Consider the following 21133-nt stretch of genomic DNA (forward strand, 5'->3'; position numbering starts at 1 on the left):
TCAGTAAAACGCTTTTGTTTCAAACTAACTTATTTGTTACAGTCAAGGTCTACGCTACTGTTTTAATCTCTTCTTTTTTTAATCATAATAATTAAAAACCAAGAATTGCATAAAGTTAATAAAGCCAGATATATATAATTACATGCACAACTATTATATTATTAACAATTATACACGCATCATACAAGCATTTTGTGTAATGTAGTCTACTCACTTAATTCAGTTAACAAAACGCTGGGGTTTATAGTTGTAAGTTTACATGAATATATGCGATAATACATAACTGTTTATAATTATTTTAATTGTGAAACCAAAAACCACGTTTTCCAAATAACTGCAGATTTTTTTCTTCTGTAAATATACTTGTTTAAAATCTATAAAGGTTGTTAAGACTTCTATTAAAATGTATTTGTAATATTTTTATACTAATCAATTTGTGCTTAAAAAAATTAAATATATGTAGAATAGAGAAGTCGTAGTAATAGTAAGACATTCTATTACAGTGGCTCCATTATTATTATCCGTTATTTAAATATGCAGTTTGTAATGTAACTTGCTAACAAATTGCAAAGTAAAAGCAACAACTGGATGTGAATTTACATGCTTGAGGAATATAACAACTGCTTAAATACATAAATAAAACAGCAACTGTTTTTGGAATAAAACAGAATTCAAGACTCAAGAATCTTAGATATTAGTGATAGAAGAAATAGTTTGACTGAAATAATGACAGGACTCACAGAATGTTCAAAAGTGAACTTTTATGTAGTGAATTGTGCAATACTTCAAAGAATGAAATAAAGTATTTTACATTGTGCAAAACATTCAAAATCATACCATAAAATACACTGTGATTTCGAGAAAATTACCAATACTGAGAAATAACTAGTATTTAATTTTTTTAAAAGTCTTAATTTGTTAGGGACAGCTGAACAGTTGTAACATTACAATGCACATGCATTTGTTACATTACAAACATTGAATCTGCAGTGCTTTCCTAGAGTTAAAGTGAACATACATGTAGTAGAGACATTTAAATATATATTACCTTTATTTACATATAAAAATGCATAGCTATAGCTATAAAGAACAAGAGCCCATAAGCCACCATCTAAAGATTCCAGTCCTAATAGCACAAAGTGTTGCATGCAGTAGAGTTAAAGCTGAATGATGGTTGAGTTCAGGATTTCAGGTGCATGTTTTGATTTAGATGACTTGGAGAGGTCTCGCTGTGACAAGAAAATGACAGATTAAGAGACATTTTGACCTGTAAATATGTTTCTTAACATAGAAAAATTAGGTTTTACATAATATACACTGGATATATTTACAGCCTGGAATACAATCTAAGAAATTACATTTTTTTTTATTATTATTAAATTACAATATAATATATATAATTTTATAATTTTTTTTATTAATTAATTACACTACAATTTTCTGTAGCAGGACAAAGACTGACAGATGTTGGTAGTCAGGCATTACCTGAATTATAAATAAATAGAGATGGTCTTGGTTAGAAGTGTGAATTAGGGGGTAAAAAGCAGTCCAGTTCAAAGAGAGGCCAAGAGGATGTAAAACAGCAACTAATCAGATATAATACATGCACCACAAATGCCTTCAGAGGTGAATTAAAACTTCATTTGTTTTTTTTAACATTATAAAAATCAATGTTCAAAGTGAGAATGTAAATATTTTAGATATTATTTGTTTAGTATTCATGTAACAATGTACAGTCAGCCAATAATTTCTTCTAAATAAATACAGGACCCTGCCAGTCTTGATGACCCCAATGCATTATTCCTACATACTTTATAAAAGTGTTTAGTAAAATCTATAAAAGTGTTAGTTTTATTATACAGTACAACATAAACGGTTAAAACAGTGTTAGTTAGGGTGTTTAACCATACTGTTAAATAGGCAAACTTTAGGCTATTTGGAAATAAATCTCTAACACACCTTGATTATATAGATTCAAGCTTGACAACTTCCTTTAGAAACAAGTTTATTTATTTATTTATTTTTTATTATTATTAGCATAAAATGATGCCAGTATCACCAATTTTTAAATAGACATTTATATGCTCATATTCTTAAAGGAATAGTTTACTCAAAAAATTTAAATTAGCTGAAAATTCATTCACCCTCAGGCCATTCAAGATGTGGCTGAGTTTGTTTCTTTGTGGGAACAGATTTGGGAAATTTAGCATTACATCACTTGCTCATCAATGGATCCTCTGCAGTGAATGGGTGCCGTCAGAATGAGAGTTCAAACAGCTGATAAAAACATCACAATAATCCACTCGAGACCATCTATTAATGTCTTGTGAAGTGAAAAGCTGCATGGTTGTAAAGAACAAATCCATTTACACATTTTAACTTTAAACTGTCACTTCTGGCCAAAATATAAGTCCATAATCCATAATAACGCTTCCTCAAGTCCATCCCCTGTTGTCCTCTCACATCAAAATCCACAGATACATTTTGTTTAGAACTTTTGTCTCTTGAAAAGGGTGCATATTTCTCTCCTGATTCAGATGAGACCACTTTTTAACTGGAGAAACCAATATTATGGATAAAGGACTTGTATTTTAGCAACAGTTTCAAGTCTTAATGATGGATTTGTTTATTACACACATCTTTTTCATGTTAGATGTTAATTGATTACGTGGATTAATTGTGGATTATTGTGTTTTTATCAGCTCTTTGGTCTCTCATTCTGACGGCACCCATTCACTGCAGTGGATCCACTGGTGAAGAAATAATGTAATGCAAATGGTTTCCCAAATCTGTTCTGATTAAGAAACAAAGCCATATACATCTTGGATGACCTGAGAGGGGTGAGTAAATTTTCTGCAAATTTTTATTTTTGGGCGAGCTATTCGTTTGAAACACAATTCAATTCAAGCTCTTGCTCTCTTTGTCCAGACTGTGAGTTACTGATGGAGAAGATGAAGAGTTTACCTGAAATTCTGAATAGGTGCTTGCGACAGAGTTAATGCTGAAGTTACGCTGTGGACTAGCTGGTACCTTTGTCATCCCAGCCACGCCACCAGTTAGATGACAGATATTCTCCTTATTGCGTTCTAGCAAACCTTGATGAGGAGGTTTGCCGTGGCCTGGAGTCCTCACATTAGCCTGCTTTGAAAGAAGACACGTAAGGGAAGATGTAAAACATTAACTTAGTTAATCAGTAAAGGATTGAGCAAATTAGTTAAGCTTGAGTACAATAGTTTTGTGATGGCTGTGCCCTGACCTTGCAAGCTGAAATCGGAGGGCGTGATAGAGGAGAATGGCAGACAGTACCACCAAAGACAGATCGGATAGTGCTGTTAGAAGTGCCAGTACTGGAGGTACCGTTTAGCTGAGGAAAAGCCAAAGAGTTAATACTGCAACAGCCATGCATTCATTAATAATATATTGTGCATCAAGGTATGTAATGAGAATAAAGTCAACATGAACTTTTCACAACCCAGTCAATTCCCAATGGATAAAACATTAAATAGATCAAGTCCTTCCTTGCATGTTTTCTACTGATACACTTGTTTTCACTAACAAATTAGACCCATTACATGTAAAAGGGTTCCACGTTGTCTCCATTTTATGTCTGCAGTCTTCGTCAGGAAATAAATTAATAAAATCCTTTTGTACTTGCCTTTCGAGCTTTACAAGGTGTTGTGCTTCCCAGAAATCTTCGTTTAGTTGGTGTCCGGATCACAGTACCATAGACCATGTCCACCTCTGTCTGTTTGCTCTTCTTTAGTTGCTGAAAGAAAGTTCTTGTATGATTAAAATCTATCAATGTTAAATCTTTCTCATGGTTTTCAACTGGTCATTCTCTAATAATGCATAATTCGTGAATACAAACTACTCTTGGGTTAATTCACAGCTCTAGAATACATGTATATTGATGCCCAGTAAAGTGAAATACATACATACCCGCTCCTGTTTTTCCCGCTCCTTCTCCAGCCGGTACGACTCCCATTGATCAGTAACAAACTGCATGAACTTTTGACCATTCACCTGAAACTCTCTGTTCTGTTCATGCTCCCACTGTTCAATCTCAGCCTTCAGCTTCTTCTCAAGCTAAATGAGAGAGACTCAATTACTACTAAGCTTATAGCATATTACCATTTAAAAGTTTTGGATTGGCAAGGTTTATAAAGTCTCTTATGCTCAGCAAAGTTGCAGTTATTTGATCAAAAATAAAGTAAAACAGTGAGATATTGTGAGATATTATTACAATTAACAGTTTTCCATTTTGATACATTTTAAAATGTAACTTAATCCTCTGATGTAAAGCTGAATTTTCAGCATTATTACTCCAGTCTTCAGCGTCACTGTCACATGATCCTTCAGAAATCATTCTAATATGTTCATTTGGTGCTCAAGAAACATTTCTTTTATCAATGTTGAAAACAGTTGTGCTGCTTAATATTTTTGTAGAAACCATGATTCCTTTTTTTCAAGATTCTTTAATGATTAGAAAGTGCAAAAGAAGAACATTTATTTGGATTAGAAATCTTTGAATGTAAAAGCCTTCAATTCAACCCATCCTTGCTGAATTAAAGTATTAATTTAGTGTAAAAAAATATATATATCTTACTGACCAATATATATATACATACATATATACATATATATACATATACACACACACACACGTCATAATTACCTTGGGGAGACTTTTGACCAGATCAGCCCGCTGTTTCTCCTCCTTTAGAAGGTTTCCTCCTCTGTTGGTGAATCTGGACGGATCTTTGGCCTTTTCCTACCACAAAATGTACAGAGTTAGGTGATGCAAAAGCATATGATGAATATTTTCAGTTAGTTCAACTTACTTCAAGCTCTAAGAAAACTCTCCAGCTTTCTTCCCATTTGTGAACACCTTCAAAAAGATCTTTATGATCCTCATAGTACTGTTTAAGCCGCACTATTTCTGCATCATGTAAGCTTAGGAGTTCCTCGCTGAAATCATCTAAGAAAAAAAAGCAACCTTTAAATCTTTATTTTATTACAAAATACAGGCAGATTTTGAAGTCAACAATGCAATATAGAAATTACTACTCACCATCATAAAAGGGCACAAAAGCTTGCCGCTGGTCAGAGCTATAAAAGCACTTATCCCAGAACACGGCAATCTCATTCCGAATGGCCTCAGTAACATTTTGAATATTTTTAAGCTTCAGTTCTTCAAGACGTCCGACCTCAGCTTGTAACTAACAGAAGAGGACAACATTTTTTTTTTATATCTGTGTTCAATACAATAGTTAGCCATTTAGAAGCCTTAATTCAGGGTTTCTGCAGGATTGGTAAGCTCAAATTTAAGACTTTTTAAGACCTTTGTAAAGACCTGCATAAATAAAATTAAAACCATATGAGCGGGGTAGGGCAATGTCTATAGTAACATATTAAAGTGTAAAATGAATATAAAAAGCATGATTTACTTCAGATACAAGTTTTCACAAAAACTAAAAGTTTTATAAAATGCTACACTTCACATTTCAGCATTTAAACCATTTTTAATAAAATGGATGAGTCAAAAGTATTCATTATTATATTAATTTTATTATTATCAATAAATTTTTATATTAATTAAATAACATATAAATACATTATCTTCTTATCGATCCACCAGTTCACATTTACAGCTCTGTGTGTTTGCAGGGTAAAAACATGGGTCGATTTTCACATTGGTCTGAACAAAAACAACCCCAATACAGTGTTGCTGCAATACCGGAGGCTGAAGTTTCAGGACCACAGTTAGGACCGCATTTCTACTAGGACCCTATTTTTTTTCCATGACAGCGCCATCTAGCAAATTCTATTCCCAACAGAGACCTGATTCAAACCTCAAACAAACAGATGCAAAGACTAGATACATGGAAACTATTCATTTTTTATCTTTCCATCTTATTTTTAATGTAAGAGTTGGTGTGAACTTGAGTGTGTGAGGTGATGTCAGCAATCTCCATTTAGCCTATTTAGCTGTGCAAAACAGTTCACTGTGCTGCTTGATGTTGTGAAATAGTATTTGTATTCAAATTATTTTACATTTATTATTGTACTAATAAACACACTAAATTGTACCGCAATTTTTTTACATATATATATTTTTTTTTTTTTATGTTTTTTTTTTAATAATAAAATAATTTTGAAAAACCTATGGGGTCCTAGAAATGCGGTCCTGAAACTGCTACCTCCATATTGCAGGAATACCCTTCTCTAATAAAACAGGCTTATTGAAAATGCAAATTGATTTTCTGCCAGCAGGAGGTGCTTTCGGAACGGCAGAAATATAAGTGTTTCCCTGGTAACAGCAGAACACAATGCAGGGCAGCACTGGATGCTGAAATGTGCAGTGCTCGTGTTTATTATATGAAATCATAGCGTTTTGCAGTTTAATCGTCACATTAAGCCATATCTCAATTCTGGTCTTTCTGTCCCCAAATTTAAGACCTGACGAAATCATAATTAAGACTTTCATGTAAAATTTAATACTTAAGATCCTGCGGGAACCCTGTAATTTATGCAATGTTTTATAATTAAGGTAAGGAAAAAAAAATGTGTTAAATTTGTTTTTCATAGAAGCAAAAAGTCAAAAGGTTACTAACAGCTTGCATATTTCGTTTCTTTGACAGGGTCATGTGTTCACAAATTGCATCACGCTCTTCCTGTGGAATCTGCAACCGTTCCCATAGTTCATGGATCTTCTCCCGATAAGAGCCACAGACACGTTCATTCTCTGCCTTTCTGCACTCCAACTGAAATGTTTAAATACTGAGTAATATAATTGTTTACAATGTTTAGAGTATGTCAGATTGAGCTTATGTTGTACCTGGTGAAGGAGGACTTTGAGTGAATCAATGTTTTCTTTAGACAAGCAAAAACTCTCTTCATCTTCACAAACGACATCCTTTTCAAAACTAGTCTCAGGCAATTGATCCAGATCATCCATGCAAAGTATTATTTGCTTCTTCAATGTGACAAATTCGTTGTGTCTTCGTTCTTAAACATATATAAAAAAACGTTAATCAAACTGAATACAATACTTCAATTGCTGAGACATTTATAAGAGTGTAGTATTTAAATCCAAGACTTAATGTCATACTTTCTCAGCAGTGAGAGAGGAGATGTGTTGACGGAATTTCTCCAGCTGTTCCAGGGAAGGAACAGAATCAGCAGAGATAGAAAACGGCTGGAAGCAGAGCAGGTCACAGAGATCCTGATCCTGCTCGGTTAAGGCTTTGAGCGCTTGTATTCTCTGATTTTTCTCCTTTAACATCACTTCAACGTGCATCCGGAGGTCTTTTTCCTGCTGCAGCATTGTGCTACTTTTGTCCTCCTAAAATGATTATGAACCAGAACCACAAAAAAAAACCTTTCTTCATTCTGTGACAAAATTGGAGTTATGTGGCTTTTAGTGTATAATTTAGCTATAAAAACATTTTCTACTGGTCAAAAGTTTGGAATTATTAATGCTCACCAAGGCTGCATTTATTTGATCGGTAATAACAGTAATTATAATAGTCATCATATAATAGTAAAAAGTTATATTGTGAAATAATATAATTTAAAATAACCCTTTTTTTTTCATTTTAAAATGTAATAATTTTTTTTCCTGTGATGACAAAGCTTAATTTTCTGAAGCAATTACTGCAGTCTTCAGTATAACATGATCCTTCAGAAATCATTCTGAGACACTGATTTGGTGCTCAAGAACCATTTCTGTTATTATCAATGTTGAAAACAGTTGTGCTGCTTAATATTTCTGTGGTATCCCGTGATATGGTAATGTTCAAAAGTTCAGGGAAAGTTCGATTTTTAAAGAGATTAATACATTTATTCAGCAAGGATGTGATAAGATCAAAAGTGATCAATTAAAAATAAAAGTTTTTTGGTTTTGTTTTTTACTTTTCCATATATCAAAGAATCCTGAAAAACAATTATGCGTTTCCACACAAATATTAAGTTTAACAACTGTTTTCAACATATAGTGCACTGTAGTGTGCTGTATATCAGTTTTTACAGTATTTTTGATTAAAAAAAAATAAATACAGCCTTGGTGAGCGTATGAGATAAAGAAAAAAAATCTCAGTTCCAAACTTTATTCAAAACATTATTTTTTTTCTGGTTACCATGGTGGCATCTAAAGCATGTATCCAGAGTAAATACCTGAAATGGGGGAAGCTGCAGTTCCAAGCACAAGTTCCTCAACTCTTTTTGACATTTCTCAATACTTGTCATCAGACGTTTCCGCAGACTCTCTTCCTCCACGATCATCATGTCCAGAAGACTCTAAAGTACACGTTTTGTTAGGTTACCACTGAAAACACTCTTTCACAGGATTCAGCAGATGCCGCTCGAGTAAGTTACTCACTTTGACATGATTCTTAACCACATTTGTTCTCTCTAATCGCTGGTCCTCAGGGATGCCAATTTCCTCCCAGATGTCTTTCAGATGGCAGAGCGCTTTATTCAGACATGCCACTGATTCTGCAGCAATCACCTCACTAAAACCATTGAGAGAAAGAACAGAAAATACATTGCTGATAAACATCTCTTCGTTGAAAGATATGTACTTAAAGATATCCAGCAGAGAGTAGGTTCATTAATAACATTAACAGAAGTCACTGCATTATCTAACGTTACATAAATATATCGTTATGTATATTCGATTGTTTAGAAATGCGATGAAACGTTTTCACACATTGTCATGTATTCATTCAGTGAAAGCATGTTAACTAACTTACTGCTCCACTGAGTCATGTTTGCCATGATGACATTATATGAGTACGTTAACGTTACCCACCCACAAGAGCTGGAGTTAAAATGAGCTGAAAACACCTGCTATCTGTCAACAGCAGTAACTGAATGAATCTCAGACAGTTAAATGACATGTAAGTTAAGTTAATGATCGCGTGTGTGGATTAATATAGACTGTAATGCCAAATCTCATCTTCAAAACAAGCTGCAGCTCAAACTGCATTTTGATCAGATGACACACGTTTAAATCTGCCTCAGCATCCGTAGATAAACACCCCCATATTAAAACATATCCGCAAACATACTCACCTCTTCCTCATCTTCGCCCCAAGACAAGGCTTTTCGCTTGTTTATTTGTGTTTTATACAGGAATATGTGACTGTACAGTCCTCGCACTCCGACCGTGCGCGTAACCGTTTCTGTCTGATTCAAAATACGCGTCGAAAGAGCGTCGCTCGTCTGATTGGCTGATTCTAGCTTTCCTGCGCATGCGTGAAGAAGATGCGTCACACAAACAGACGGATTCTTCCACCGTGACCTCAGAAACGTTTTTAAACGACCACTCCTGAATTTTTCCATGAATATTATATAGTAACAAATAAGTAATTGTTATGGTCCATTTTACCCTTTATTTCCGACGTCTTATAACACATATCTTGAAATATCTCTGGTTATTGAACTATTTATATTTCATTTCCATAACCATATATTTTTTTATTTAATTTTTTTTTAGAAGCTGCTTTTCATGCTAGGTCAAATTTATGTTAGATAATAGATCACATTAATACGTCTCATAAGAAAGTGTATCATATTTGTGTCATGTGATTATTGTCATATTGTTGGTCATTTCAAAAATAAACGAATTAACTTTGACTTGAAAACATACACATAGCTAAAGGGTTCAGTGTGTACTCAGTAATGGTTAAATGGAGCTAAAACACACACCTGACACCAGTAACTGCTTTATTGATCAGTTTTGAATCAATTACTGCATGCATGACAAGATCTGAACAGAGAGTACAAAACATTTTTATAAAGTGCAGTTTTTTTATATTCCATGTTTGCCAATTATGCACGCATAAATTCAGAGGACCCCTGCGCAGACAGTTCACCCGAAAACCACAATCCTGTCGTAATTTACTCACCGTCATGCCGTTCCAGACATGCATGACTTTCTTTCTTCTGTGAAACATAAAAGAAAAAATTCTGAGACACATTTCAGTCTTTTTTCTATACAAGGTCAATGGTCACCAAAGCTGTTTGGTTACAAACATTCTTCAAAATATCTTCTTTTATGTTCTGGAAAAGAAACTCATGCAGATTTGAAACACATGAGGGTGGGTAAATGATGGCAGAATTTTGCTTTTTGGGTGAACTAACCCTTTAATAATCATCATCCCCTCTAACAGTACATTTGTTTGGGTAAGACACAGATGTCTGGGATAATTCGGTCGTGTTCTGTCCTTTTTGCCCTCTCCTGGAACTGATCATAGAGTGTCTTCTTGTGGAATGTCGTCTCAGACTCAAGCACTGTTATCCAGTAATGCCTCCAGAAGCCGTGAACTGTTAGTGATGGCTGTAGTGACAACTATGAATCTGCAACCTTTCAAATGGACAATCTTATATTAACCATTTATTCCATTTGTTTTACATAATAAGTACCTTTAAAAACACAAAATACATTCTAGAATATTTCACCTCTTTCCTTGCCAAGGAACCGGAGTGCAGAGATCTCAGAGAAGGTGCAGCCACCAAGAAACATCACTAGAACAATCCTTTGAGCATCCGTTTTGCTCCTGGCTTCTGAACTACTACTGCCACCTGAAACAAAAACAGGACAAAGATAAATTATTATCATTATTATTACTAATAATAATGATAATAATGATGATAATAATAATCCAATTTTTCTGAACATAAGAAAACTGACAAAAATGTTTTTTACAAATTCCAAACAGTAATGAATATATTCTAAACTACTACACCACCATTTAATAACTTTACATAGCTTACAAACATTATATAAAGCTTTATACAAACAAATTCTTTGTCCAAACCTGTTACAGCAAATTCCTGTCCATTCAGCATGCGTGTAACCTCCTCCATACCTGTCCATCCATCTCTCTCCAACACCTGCAGACAGCACGGGACAGAAGCAAACACTGTAAAATGCTGTTTAGCAAGAACAAGAAAAAAAGCCAAAGCATTCAAAGCCTTTTTTAAAGCTAACCTGTTCGATCAGTTTGCAGCTCAGAGGAATATAAGCACCACTGAAAACATAAGCCATGTCTCGCGGAACGCGAAGATCATATTCCTCACCAGACTTTGGTACCTGTAGGTGTACATAAGAGGATCATGATGTAAATATTTATTGTTTTTTGTTCTTTACAGTAATTAAATATTGTATGTTAGCTAACCAGAGCAAGTCTTTTACTCAGAGCTCGAAAATTGCTCTTCTTAGCCAGTGAGGAAAAGGCATCCGTCAGCTTCCCTGAACAGAAAGCATAAGAAACTATCTACCCAGTGCATGCATGTGTACACTGTATTCAATGTAATAAATACGAGAGAGAGAGAGAGAGAGAGCCAATGAGAGGTTGCACTTGTCCACATTCTCACCTACAGTCTTGTCATTGACAAGTTTCCCCACTTTACTCTCCATGACTGTCAGTGTTTCTCCAGCTTGCTGTTCTTCCAGCAGACCCAGCTGCCTCAGGTTCGCAAACGTCAGCAGGTGCTCTATACCATAACTCTGAACAAGAGACAACATCGTCAGTCGTTTAAGACGGTCAACTTAAACACTAATTTTAAAGACAAAGTAACACCATGGCTTTATGAAGTGTTACGTAAATGACTTGTTTATAAATGTAAACTTTCAAATCATAACATACCTGAAGGTACTGAGCTTTAAGAGATCTATAGTCTTTGGACAAAAGACCTGTTGGAGAATTAAATGCAATATTTAACAGAAACTGTTGAAATAAACAACCTTAGCTATGGAATTTGTAGACAAGACTCACCATTTTCTGTGATGGACAACAGGCAAAGGAGTCTGAGACTGTCAATCATTGACACCTGATGGACAGAGTTTCCTCAAGCGTGATTATTACTGTAGCTTTATTATACCAGTGTCTCATAACAATAAGATTCTTTGTTTTCTCATACCTGTCTGTTGATATGTTCTTCAATGTAGGTGATACATTCACGGATCTCAAAGCCTTCGAGTAATGCTAATATTTGGAAAAAAGGAGGAGATACAGAAATGAGGGAGATGTTGTAGATTTTAGATTTCAGATTTGTGTGCTCTTATACTTATCAAGACATCTTACAGTGTTCAGTCTTCAACAATTCCTGGAAATCTTGCTTGGTTTTCTTCTTCATCATGGATTCACTTGCACCAATATCTAGTGGAAGAACGAAGCATGTTCTTTTATTTATTCCTAAGAAACTCTTTTCATTATTTGCAAGCAACTACACTAACTTAACAGGATTTGCTTATTTATGATGCCAAAGGAAACATTTAACATACACTACTGTTCTAAAATGTGGGTGCGGAGAGATTTTATTCATGTTTTTGAAAGAAATCTCTTGTGGTCACTAATATGCTGATTTGGTGCTCAAAAAACATTTCTTGCTGCTATTATCAAAATTTTTATTATCAAAATCATAGTTGTCTGGATTTATTTTAAAAATTCATAGTACAAAAGAACAGCTTTCTGTTTTTAACAGAAATCTTTTGTAAGATTGTATGTGTTATTACTGTCACTTCCAGTCAATTTAATGCATCCTTGCTGACCTCAAACTTTCAAACCATAGTGTATACACTACTTACGAAGACTGAGAAGACGATGTTCCTGTTTCAGTCCTTTCAGTTCATCTGCAACAAATGCCTTCATCTGCTGGATGTCCATCCCACGCCGTTTCTGTTACCAATTCACACATTTTTTGATTATTGTTGTTACACTGAGAATATTCTCAAATGTATCCTAACATGCTATGAAACACATGCCATCTGCAGCAAGCACTTACATCATATGCTGTTTGAAGATTTTTGGCCTTCTGACTTAAAAAGCCAAACACATTGGAGAAATGCTCGTTCCTTATTTCACTGAACACCTGATGAATTAAACAAGCAGGGTCGTTTTTTAAAATAGCAGTTACTATTCACTGTCAATTTAATAAAGTCTGTATAACTCCTACTTTATCTTGAGAGTTAAGCATCACTTTAATGCTCTTGTCAGAGGAAGTGACATCAGGTCCAAACTCCACACTGCCTAGAAACAAATCAAAATGACATAAAAATAAAATGAACTTGAGAATGTCATAATTAACCTGTTATACAGACAGACATGAACATGTTTTAAAATTGCTTACTTACCACATTTTATTCTGAAAAGATCATCTACCAATCCCTCATAAACGACTTGAGAGCAGAGAGGAGTAACAAAGTCCACATCTAAAATATTAAAATACAAATTCGGCAAGTTGTTATTACAACAGAAAAAGGCAATTTTCCAAAAACTGTAATAGTGCAGCTAAATGTAAATGTATTTTCATTTTAAGTAACTGACCTCTGTCAACAAGAAAGACTTTGGCAAATTCAGGTTGCCTTGTTCTCTGTTCCCCGTCCTCCATTAGCTCCCTCCAGGATTCATACACCATCTACATGCGCAGACATACAGTATGACATGAAAGACCAAAATCTATCAATCTGCAAGGTTAAGGGTTTTGTCCCAAATCCTCACCTTGGCACATCTACCAATACCATACACCTTTGAGAAGGAACCATAGACAGACTGTAAAAGACGTAGAGCACTTCCTGCAGTGGTCACCCAGCGCTGGTCTCCCTCCTGATGAATCAAACAACAGTTACTCATATATCGATCATTACTCATAAATTACACTACTAGTCCAAAGTTCCAGGTCAGTTAAAGAAGTTAATACTTTTATTTAGCAGGGATGCATTGAATTCATCTAAATTCAGTAAAGAGATTAATGACCTCTTTTTCAAATAACTGTTATGCTTTCTATAAATTTTTCCCTGAAAAAAAAAAAAATATTAAGCAGCAACATTAAAAATAAGAAGAAATGCACCACATTAGAATGATTTCCGAAGAATCACGTGGCACTGAAGAGTCTGTATCAGTAATATTCATCAAATCAGCATTACCAGAAAGTTATCTCTGAAGAATTCAGGCAGCTCTAAACTCAGGATGTCGTCATCCAGAGGAAGAATGTAGAAATTCCACTCATCGGTTGTAACATCTAAGAAAAAACGTCATAGTTAATGTCTGTATTATTAGCAGACACAGTGCCAAAGAGAGAAACATTAACACACTTAATCTACCTCCATAGACACCCTGCTCTTCCAAAACCGTCTCACATGCATAAAACTGTAAAGAACGTCATAACATTACAATCAGACAACATCATAAAACTTTGGCATATTTTCATATAATTTCCAGACCACTCGTTACCTTTTGTGGGGTAAATATGATCTTATATCTTCTGAATCTTCCAGCCACTTTGTCTGCATTAACTAAATCTGTAAACATTAGGACAAACTATTAATCTATACTTCCTCCTGCTTTTTCCACCCAGATTATATCACAACAGCAAACCGTGTCAACCTGAAATCCACTTCACAGTTTGTATTCGAGGACGTATCAGGAAGCACAGCCTGCAAAAAAAAAAGAGAAAATATGTATATTTCAGAGAGGAAGTATATAAACAAAACTTGTTTTTGCTCGTTAAAAACATCATTTTACTTACTGGTCTGAACTGCTGACAATTGGCTTCAGCTCAACTTTGTACAGTTTGTCGACTTCATGTTGCTAAACGCAAAATCAGGCGTAGACTTGTTAGAATACACATTTGCATACCGATAATATTTCAAGAAGAAGATAGAAATTGCTAAGCATTTAGAAAGACAGTGTGCCAATACTTTCTCCTAAAACTGTATATGTGATATCATACCTTTAGGATTGTGACATTTGCTATTCGATCAAGAGGGCTCATCAAATCTGCATCAATAAATAAATCCTTCTTCCCTGGCAACTGCAAAACACACATGTTGACGCTTTAAAATACACATTCAAAAATGGAAAGTAGTTTTTTGGAGAGAGGAGAATTTAAAGAAACAGTGGATGGTCGTGTCACCTGCTCCAGCAGGAAGATGAGCTGGTCTCTGGCCAGTCTTTTGAGCAGAGAGAAATCAGGCAGCCCAGGGGCATCTTTCCACTCTGTGTGTGCCATATGGAGAGATCCCACCACACTTTGCACAGCTGAATACACCTGTAACACATTTCTCTATAAGATTACTGTCACTCCGATCTGTGGAAGCTGCATGTGCATAATAACAAGTATCACTCGATTACTGCAGCTTCTGTCTGAATTGTGCTCATGTGATTGAAGCTGGTTTTCCTTCAGCAGCTCAAACTGTCTTTTATTTAGACAGTTTATCAACATATCGGAAAGTCCGATTCCACATTGCAAGTCAGCCATAATAATAACATAAATGTAGTAATCCGTATTAATTCAATCAGCATGTATACAAAAAGCAGTAAATTCGTATCCTATACCTCGTCCACCTTTTTCCGGAAGTGGTTTCGCTATCTGACAGTCCGATTCATTTCCGCAACTCGGTTCTTTTGAACAGCAAACCCAGTGATTCATATGCGTCCTTCCGTGGTCTCTGGCGGTGCTGAAACGTTACAGTAAACCACACACATGTAGGCACATATCGCTATTTACCACGTTTTTCGATTAATGCAGGTGTTTATTGTAATTTCACACGATTAATTTCGCCATGATTCAAAAAAAGTTTGCAACAATAAATACTAAGACATAAATACAGACATACTAATTCATCGCTTATCTAAAATGGTTTTTGCACGCTTTAATAGTAGTGTAGTTATTTTCTATCATATTTCCATATGTTTGTTGGTAAACCTGTAGTGCATATTAACATTTGTGTGCTGTTTTCAGTTACTCGTTTCATATCAACCCTTGAACTGATTCACTGAAAAGATCCGAATAAAAAGACTCGATTAGCGCTGCGCTTGTTTCACTACGGACTCTTAGACTCGCGGACACAAAACAACCGTATCCTACACACAAACAACAGATATATATCGTAACATTACCCTTATTTTTAATATACAAGTGAGTTGTATGTCCTGGGTTATGTATTCAGTCCGAGCTATTTATAAAAAACATCAGACTGTGCATTTAATGTCTTATTCTACTTCAAAGTAGCTATGAGCTCGTCGTCGACTGCAGTGCTGCTGGAAGCGATCGACTTCGCTGCAGAGAAACATCGCAATCAGCGCCGAAAAGACCCCGATGCCACACCATACATAAATCACCCCATAGGTACTGTTCAACAGAGTCATTTATAATCAGACAGACTCCAGAAAATAAAGCTGCTTTTCTCCTCTTTCCAGGCGTGGCAAGGATTTTAAGTCACGAGGGTGGAATTACAGATATTGAAGTTTTGCAAGTGAGTGCAAAATGCTTAATTCTGGAAGAAATAACAAGGGTTTTATTTACTGAGCCATGCAGTAATGACAGAGGCTAAAGGAATTTCTCAAAAGCATTTGTGTGTTTTATCTGTGTGCTCTTGTGATGCAGGCTGCATTGCTTCATGACACCGTTGAGGACACTGACACAACAATCGATGAGCTGGAGGCTGTGTTTGGACCGACCGTGGCGAGAATCGTCCAGGAGGTTACAGATGACAAGACTTTACCAAAAGAGGAGAGAAAGCGGCTGCAGGTGGAGCACGCGCCGCACCGCAGCCATCAGGCCAAACTAGTCAAACTAGCTGACAAGTTGTATAACTTGCGGGACCTCAATCGCTGCACTCCCACAGGTGAGACATTGAAACTGCTGCTTAGGATGAATGCGTTTCCGACCTGTGATGATGCTGATCGTGTCTTGCATCTGTGTTGACAGGCTGGACGGCAGAAAGGGTTCAGGAATACTTCGTGTGGGCGTCTCGGGTGATAAAAGGGCTCCGCGGCACCAACGCAGCACTCGAGGAGAAACTGCAGCAGCTCTTTTTGGAGAGAGGAGTGCAGCTGTGATGAAATTAAATGATGGTGTTTTTTTTTGTTTTTTTTTTGGTAACTGATCAACATGGAATGTTCTTTACACTAAAGGGCCAGTTCAGGCCACCCGAAAGTCGTCCCAAACCTATTTTGACTTTCTTTCTTCTGTGGGACACAAGAGGAGGTGTTGATGAAGATTTCCTCTACATTTTCTTTGGTGTTTCGCTTAATAAAGTCATACAGAACAACATCAGGGCGGGTGAACGACGGATGAATTTGAATTTTGAGTCCGCTTTATTATTAAGGTTTTTTTAATTGCATAATTGTATTTAATAATATGAAGATGCAAATAAAGCTTTGTTAAATGGGACAAATTTTGTTGTGTATTAATATTCCTAAATGGATCAATATGAATAATAAAAATGTCAAATATGCTGATTTATTACCCAGATGTTTCTTGTTGAAATCATAGTTCAGTTTTTCACAAGTAACTGTGATATAGTTACTATTAATGTTTCTACAGTAAAACTGTATGAGGCTACAAACAACATGTGGATGTGGAGGCTGATTTCCACACTAATAGTAATAATTTTAGAAATACCGTGCTTTTACCTGATTAATATCATTCAGCTTATCACCAAAGGGAAGGACAGGACAAAAATAATGGGTTGAATAATAGAAGTGCAATAAAAGGTAGGAACTACTTAACAGGTCAGTGTTTCCGGGGACGATTTTTCGTGCGGTTTCCTACTGGCGGACAATTACTGGGTCGTCCATGTTCGCGGATAAAGGACTGTAAACAAGATTTTCACGGGGACTTTCAGTGATTGTGTTTTATTTTTTCTAGAGTAAAGGGACCTGGGTGAAGCGTCCAAAATGTCAGGATCAAACGCATTAAATGCCAAGCAGCCGCCGATTCAGTCGACGGCAGGAGCTGTGCCGATCCGCAATGAAAAAGGTATTTGTTTGAGAAACAGCTAGCTTTGACTGTTAGCATGTGTTGACAGGATTCGTGCGAGGGGTCAATATTATGCGATTAAGAAAACATGAAAGTCTCGGTCTCAATCAGAATAAATCCCCCGCAGTTGAACTGTGTTTGTATGCGGATCTTGTCTCGAATATTTAGTTTCGAATATCAGCTTGTTTTTTATAGGGTTTTTTTTTTTCTACACTGTTACACAGTTTCACAGTCTATTTTAAATTTAATTATGTCTGAGAAAACATGAAGCAAAAGCAAGTTATTAGAATTTTGCCATCTTTTAATAACTTTACACATTACTGAATTTGAATTAATACAATATGCGCAGATATGAAATGCAATTACAGTTTTGTTAAATGTGACAAGTGTTGTTGTGATTAATATTCCTAAATGGATCGATATAAATAAAAACAAAAATGTAAAGATATTGCTATTTTACCAAGATGTGTTTCGGTAACCGTCGTTTATTTTTCGTTCAGTTACTGTTACTGCACTTGGTAGAAGACTTGGTGCCTTTGGAAAAGACCAGTATAGTGGTTTAGTCATTAAATGGCAAAAAAGTAAAATAACGAAATGTGCTGAAAGCTTCTGTCAGTGCTGGGGGAAAGCCTATATTAATTTCAGCAAAAGGAGAGCATAATAATTCAGAATTTTAGAAAATGTATAAAACAAAATTTGGTTTCGATAGTAACAACAGCTTATGACTCTATCAATGTTTTTTTTTTAATCTAACTTAAGGTGAAATTTCTATGGAGAAGGTGAAGGTGAAGCGATATGTGTCGGGTAAGCGTCCGGACTATGCCCCGATGGAGTCCTCGGATGAAGAAGAGGAGGACTTCCAGTTTGTTAAGAAGGGTAAAGAGGCTGAGCCAGAGATGGAAATTGAAGAGGAGGAAAAATCTGATCCTCGTCTTCGACGTCTCCTGAATCGAGTGACCGAAGATGTTGAAGAAAGGTACGGTTTATCCATCTGTGCAATACAGTTGTGAAAGGGACCTGTTGGCGTTAATGTTTAGTGTTTCTACAGGCTTGCGAGACACCGGCAGATCGCAGAGCCAGAGCTGATTGCTCAAAGCAGCGAGGACTCGGATGAAGGAACGTGGCACCCCGAGCGAGAGGAGAGCAGCGAAGATGAGGAGGAGGAGGAAGTCGATGATGAAGTGGGTCACTAGAACAGAATCTTTAGGGAAAGCTAAAAGAGTTTACAAATAAGTGGTTTTATGTCTTCTGTCCTGTATAGGAAATTGAGAGGAGGAGAGCAATGATGCGTCAGCGTGCACAAGAGAGGAAGAACGAGGAAATGGAGGTCCTGGAGGTGGAGGTGGAGGAGGAGGGCAAGTCTGGCGAGGAGTCTGAATCAGAGTCAGAGTACGAGGAATACACAGACAGCGAGGATGAAACCGAGCCTCGGTTAAAACCAGTGTTTATCCGCAAGTGAGTTTCTGAAACAGAAGTGAGCCTTAAAGGGACAGATCACCCAAAAATACATCATTTCATCATTAACTCGCTGTAAAGTTGTTCCAAATCTGTCAGAATTTTTTTCTTTCTTCTAAACACAAAAGATGATGTTTTAAAGAATGATGATGGTGACCAAGCAGTTGCTGTTAGCTGTTGACTTCCATACTATGTAGTTTACTGGTAATGTTACAACTTCTCATACCAGTAAATTACTAGCGGAGTTAATTTACCGGTAAAGACTGTATGTGTGAAATGCACTAATGTCTATCAGCAACTGCATGGTACTAAATATTAAAATGAGAATGGAAATGTAAAAATAAAATCTAATTCAATATATTAATAAAGACTGTAATAGTATTAAAATAATACTAAAGTAAATATCTTATCAATATGACTTCTCAGGAAGGACAGAGTGACAGTTGCAGAACGAGAAGCAGAGGAGCAGCGTCAGAAGGAGCTGGAAATCGAGGCCAAAAAACAAGTTGAAGAGAGGCGCCGCTACACACTGAAGATCGTAGAGGAGGAGGCCAAGAAAGAGTATGAGGAGAACAAACGTACTCTGGCTGCTCTTGATGGTCTGGACACCGATGGAGAAAATGAGGAGGAGGAGTACGAGGCCTGGAAAGTGAGAGAACTGAAGCGTATTAAGAGGGACAGAGAAGACAGAGAAGCGTGAGTACTGCTCAGTTTTGGAAAAACGGTTTCGTTTCACATTAGTAACACAAATGATAACCCCACATGGCATTTTTGTTCAATGACAGAATCGAGAAGGAGAAAGCAGAAATAGAGAGGTTTCGCACTCTTACCGAGGAAGAGCGTAGGGCAGAACTGCGGACGAATGGAAAAGTCGTCACCAACAAAGCAACAAAGGGCAAATACAAGTTTCTGCAGAAGTACTATCACAGAGGAGCTTTCTTCTTGGTGAGTAATGAGCAGATCGTCATTACCTGATCACAATCTGTTCTCGTTGTTTAATATCCATTTCATCTTTTCCGCAGGATGAAGAGCAAGATGTCTTCAGGAGAGACTTCAGTGCTCCAACTCTCGAGGACCATTTCAACAAAACAATCTTACCCAAAGTCATGCAGGTCAGTGCCATCGGTTTGAATTCAGCATATTGGTCTCGGCGTTGATGCCATTTTATGACAGAGTTGTATAGTCAAATTCTTCAAATCAGTTTATTTTTGGGCTTGTTTTCAAAGTTAGCGATGTTAAACACACACACACACGCCTGTCTGTATCATTCTAATAACCCTGAAGACCTTGATGAGCTTGTTCAGGGGTGTTCGATTAGGGTTGGAGCTGCAGGAAAGTGAACCTCGAGGGCTAGAGTTGAGAACCCGTTTTAGTAAATCTAGCAGTAGTCTAGCATCCGTGTGTAACACTAATATGACTAATTATTCAATGTGCGTTGTAGGTCAAGAACTTTGGACGTTCCGGACGGACGAAATACACACATCTGGTGGATCAGGACACCACTTCATTTGATTCTGCCTGGGCTCAGGAGAGCGCTCAGAACAGCAAGTTCTTCAAGCAGAAGGCAGGGGGTGTGAGAGACGTGTTCGATCGGCCCACAGTGCACAAGAGGAAGACATAAACCTGTTATTTATGCTAGAAGAGCACATTCAGCCCAAACAAGGACACTTTTAAACTTCTTTGCTTGCTAGTGTTGGAGAAACCTCATAACAAAGACATCAAATCTTTATTGCATTTGAATTGTATACATCTACACAACATTTCATCGATGTACAGAATTTTGAGGCTTTAGCTCCACAGTTTCTAATGGGATAATCTACTTTTTGTTTTACAGCAATAAATTACTATCACACTGATCGCATTGGTTCATTCTGGAATGTATTACTAAAAAGAGCGTTGAGCTTCT

General features: G+C 36.4%; 4 protein-coding genes across 7 annotated transcripts; 2 read left to right on the forward strand and 2 right to left on the reverse strand.

Moving 5' to 3' along the window:
• Nucleotides 1-744: 744 nt before the first annotated feature.
• On the reverse strand, nucleotides 745-9223 carry prc1b (protein regulator of cytokinesis 1b). Of its 3 annotated transcripts, none has more exons than XM_042760689.1 (14): nucleotides 9076-9223; nucleotides 8381-8513; nucleotides 8176-8298; nucleotides 7112-7345; nucleotides 6839-7009; nucleotides 6615-6764; nucleotides 5072-5219; nucleotides 4842-4978; nucleotides 4676-4771; nucleotides 3940-4086; nucleotides 3656-3766; nucleotides 3257-3364; nucleotides 2965-3138; nucleotides 745-1229 (listed from the first exon to the last, which is right to left on the reverse strand). In XM_042760689.1, the coding sequence occupies exons 1-14, from the start codon at nucleotides 9084-9086 to the stop codon at nucleotides 1158-1160; spliced, it is 1815 nt and encodes a 604-aa protein (XP_042616623.1). In that variant the 5' UTR covers nucleotides 9087-9223; the 3' UTR covers nucleotides 745-1157. The 3 variants fall into 3 exon arrangements, with proteins under 3 accessions (XP_042616623.1, XP_042616622.1, XP_042616624.1); XM_042760688.1 differs by having other exon boundaries at nucleotides 2965-3141; XM_042760690.1 differs by lacking the exon at nucleotides 745-1229 and adding an exon at nucleotides 1495-1586 and having other exon boundaries at nucleotides 2965-3141.
• Nucleotides 9224-9712: 489 nt separating this feature from the next.
• LOC109096266 (VPS33B late endosome and lysosome associated) lies at nucleotides 9713-15486 on the reverse strand. The gene is made up of 24 exons (XM_042760686.1): nucleotides 15345-15486; nucleotides 14923-15057; nucleotides 14740-14820; nucleotides 14536-14597; nucleotides 14394-14443; nucleotides 14241-14308; nucleotides 14111-14156; nucleotides 13934-14028; nucleotides 13509-13613; nucleotides 13335-13425; nucleotides 13142-13219; nucleotides 12964-13037; nucleotides 12793-12879; nucleotides 12596-12686; nucleotides 12093-12167; nucleotides 11929-11993; nucleotides 11784-11838; nucleotides 11655-11701; nucleotides 11383-11515; nucleotides 11184-11257; nucleotides 10997-11098; nucleotides 10824-10899; nucleotides 10465-10587; nucleotides 9713-10369 (listed from the first exon to the last, which is right to left on the reverse strand). The coding sequence occupies exons 2-24, from the start codon at nucleotides 15016-15018 to the stop codon at nucleotides 10290-10292; spliced, it is 1854 nt and encodes a 617-aa protein (XP_042616620.1). The 5' UTR covers nucleotides 15019-15057; nucleotides 15345-15486; the 3' UTR covers nucleotides 9713-10289.
• Nucleotides 15487-15769: 283 nt separating this feature from the next.
• hddc3 (HD domain containing 3) lies at nucleotides 15770-17184 on the forward strand. 2 transcript variants are annotated; one of them, XM_042760700.1, is made up of 5 exons: nucleotides 15770-15927; nucleotides 16021-16137; nucleotides 16209-16264; nucleotides 16396-16636; nucleotides 16720-17184. In XM_042760700.1, exons 2-5 carry the CDS (start codon nucleotides 16023-16025, stop codon nucleotides 16848-16850), a joined length of 543 nt encoding a protein of 180 aa, XP_042616634.1. In that variant the 5' UTR covers nucleotides 15770-15927; nucleotides 16021-16022; the 3' UTR covers nucleotides 16851-17184. The 2 variants fall into 2 exon arrangements, with proteins under 2 accessions (XP_042616634.1, XP_042616632.1); XM_042760698.1 differs by having other exon boundaries at nucleotides 15779-15927; nucleotides 16018-16137.
• Nucleotides 17185-17555: 371 nt separating this feature from the next.
• mfap1 (microfibril associated protein 1) lies at nucleotides 17556-21083 on the forward strand. The gene is made up of 8 exons (XM_042760697.1): nucleotides 17556-17772; nucleotides 18532-18748; nucleotides 18821-18953; nucleotides 19034-19227; nucleotides 19654-19923; nucleotides 20013-20172; nucleotides 20250-20339; nucleotides 20669-21083. The coding sequence occupies exons 1-8, from the start codon at nucleotides 17691-17693 to the stop codon at nucleotides 20846-20848; spliced, it is 1326 nt and encodes a 441-aa protein (XP_042616631.1). The 5' UTR covers nucleotides 17556-17690; the 3' UTR covers nucleotides 20849-21083.
• Nucleotides 21084-21133: the final 50 nt, after the last annotated feature.

This window comes from Cyprinus carpio, chromosome A7, assembly GCF_018340385.1.
Source record: "Cyprinus carpio isolate SPL01 chromosome A7, ASM1834038v1, whole genome shotgun sequence".
NCBI lineage: Eukaryota > Metazoa > Chordata > Actinopteri > Cypriniformes > Cyprinidae > Cyprinus > Cyprinus carpio.

Bases quoted from the DNA above. Each gene is read 5' to 3' on its own strand.
- LOC109096266 (XM_042760686.1), bottom strand. From the start codon at position 15,018: ATGGCACACACAGAGTGGAAAGATGCCCCTGGGCTGCCTGATTTCTCT. The intron at 14,598-14,739 runs GTATGATATCAC...TTTTGCGTTTAG, and splicing joins CAAATGTCACAATCCTAAAG to CAACATGAAGTCGACAAACT. The intron at 14,029-14,110 runs GTAGATTAAGTG...GTTTTTTCTTAG, and splicing joins AGAGCAGGGTGTCTATGGAG to ATGTTACAACCGATGAGTGG.
- prc1b (XM_042760688.1), bottom strand. The intron at 3,767-3,939 runs GTATGTATGTAT...ACTTTCTTTCAG, and splicing joins AGCGGGAAAAACAGGAGCGG to CAACTAAAGAAGAGCAAACA. The intron at 3,365-3,655 runs GCAAGTACAAAA...GCTTTTCCTCAG, and splicing joins CACCTTGTAAAGCTCGAAAG to CTAAACGGTACCTCCAGTAC.
- hddc3 (XM_042760700.1), top strand. From the start codon at position 16,023: ATGAGCTCGTCGTCGACTGCAGTGCTGCTGGAAGCGATCGACTTCGCT. The intron at 16,265-16,395 runs GTGAGTGCAAAA...CTTGTGATGCAG, and splicing joins CAGATATTGAAGTTTTGCAA to GCTGCATTGCTTCATGACAC. The intron at 16,637-16,719 runs GTGAGACATTGA...CTGTGTTGACAG, and splicing joins CAATCGCTGCACTCCCACAG to GCTGGACGGCAGAAAGGGTT.
- mfap1 (XM_042760697.1), top strand. From the start codon at position 17,691: ATGTCAGGATCAAACGCATTAAATGCCAAGCAGCCGCCGATTCAGTCG. The intron at 17,773-18,531 runs GTATTTGTTTGA...ATCTAACTTAAG, and splicing joins GCCGATCCGCAATGAAAAAG to GTGAAATTTCTATGGAGAAG. The intron at 19,228-19,653 runs GTGAGTTTCTGA...ATGACTTCTCAG, and splicing joins AAACCAGTGTTTATCCGCAA to GAAGGACAGAGTGACAGTTG.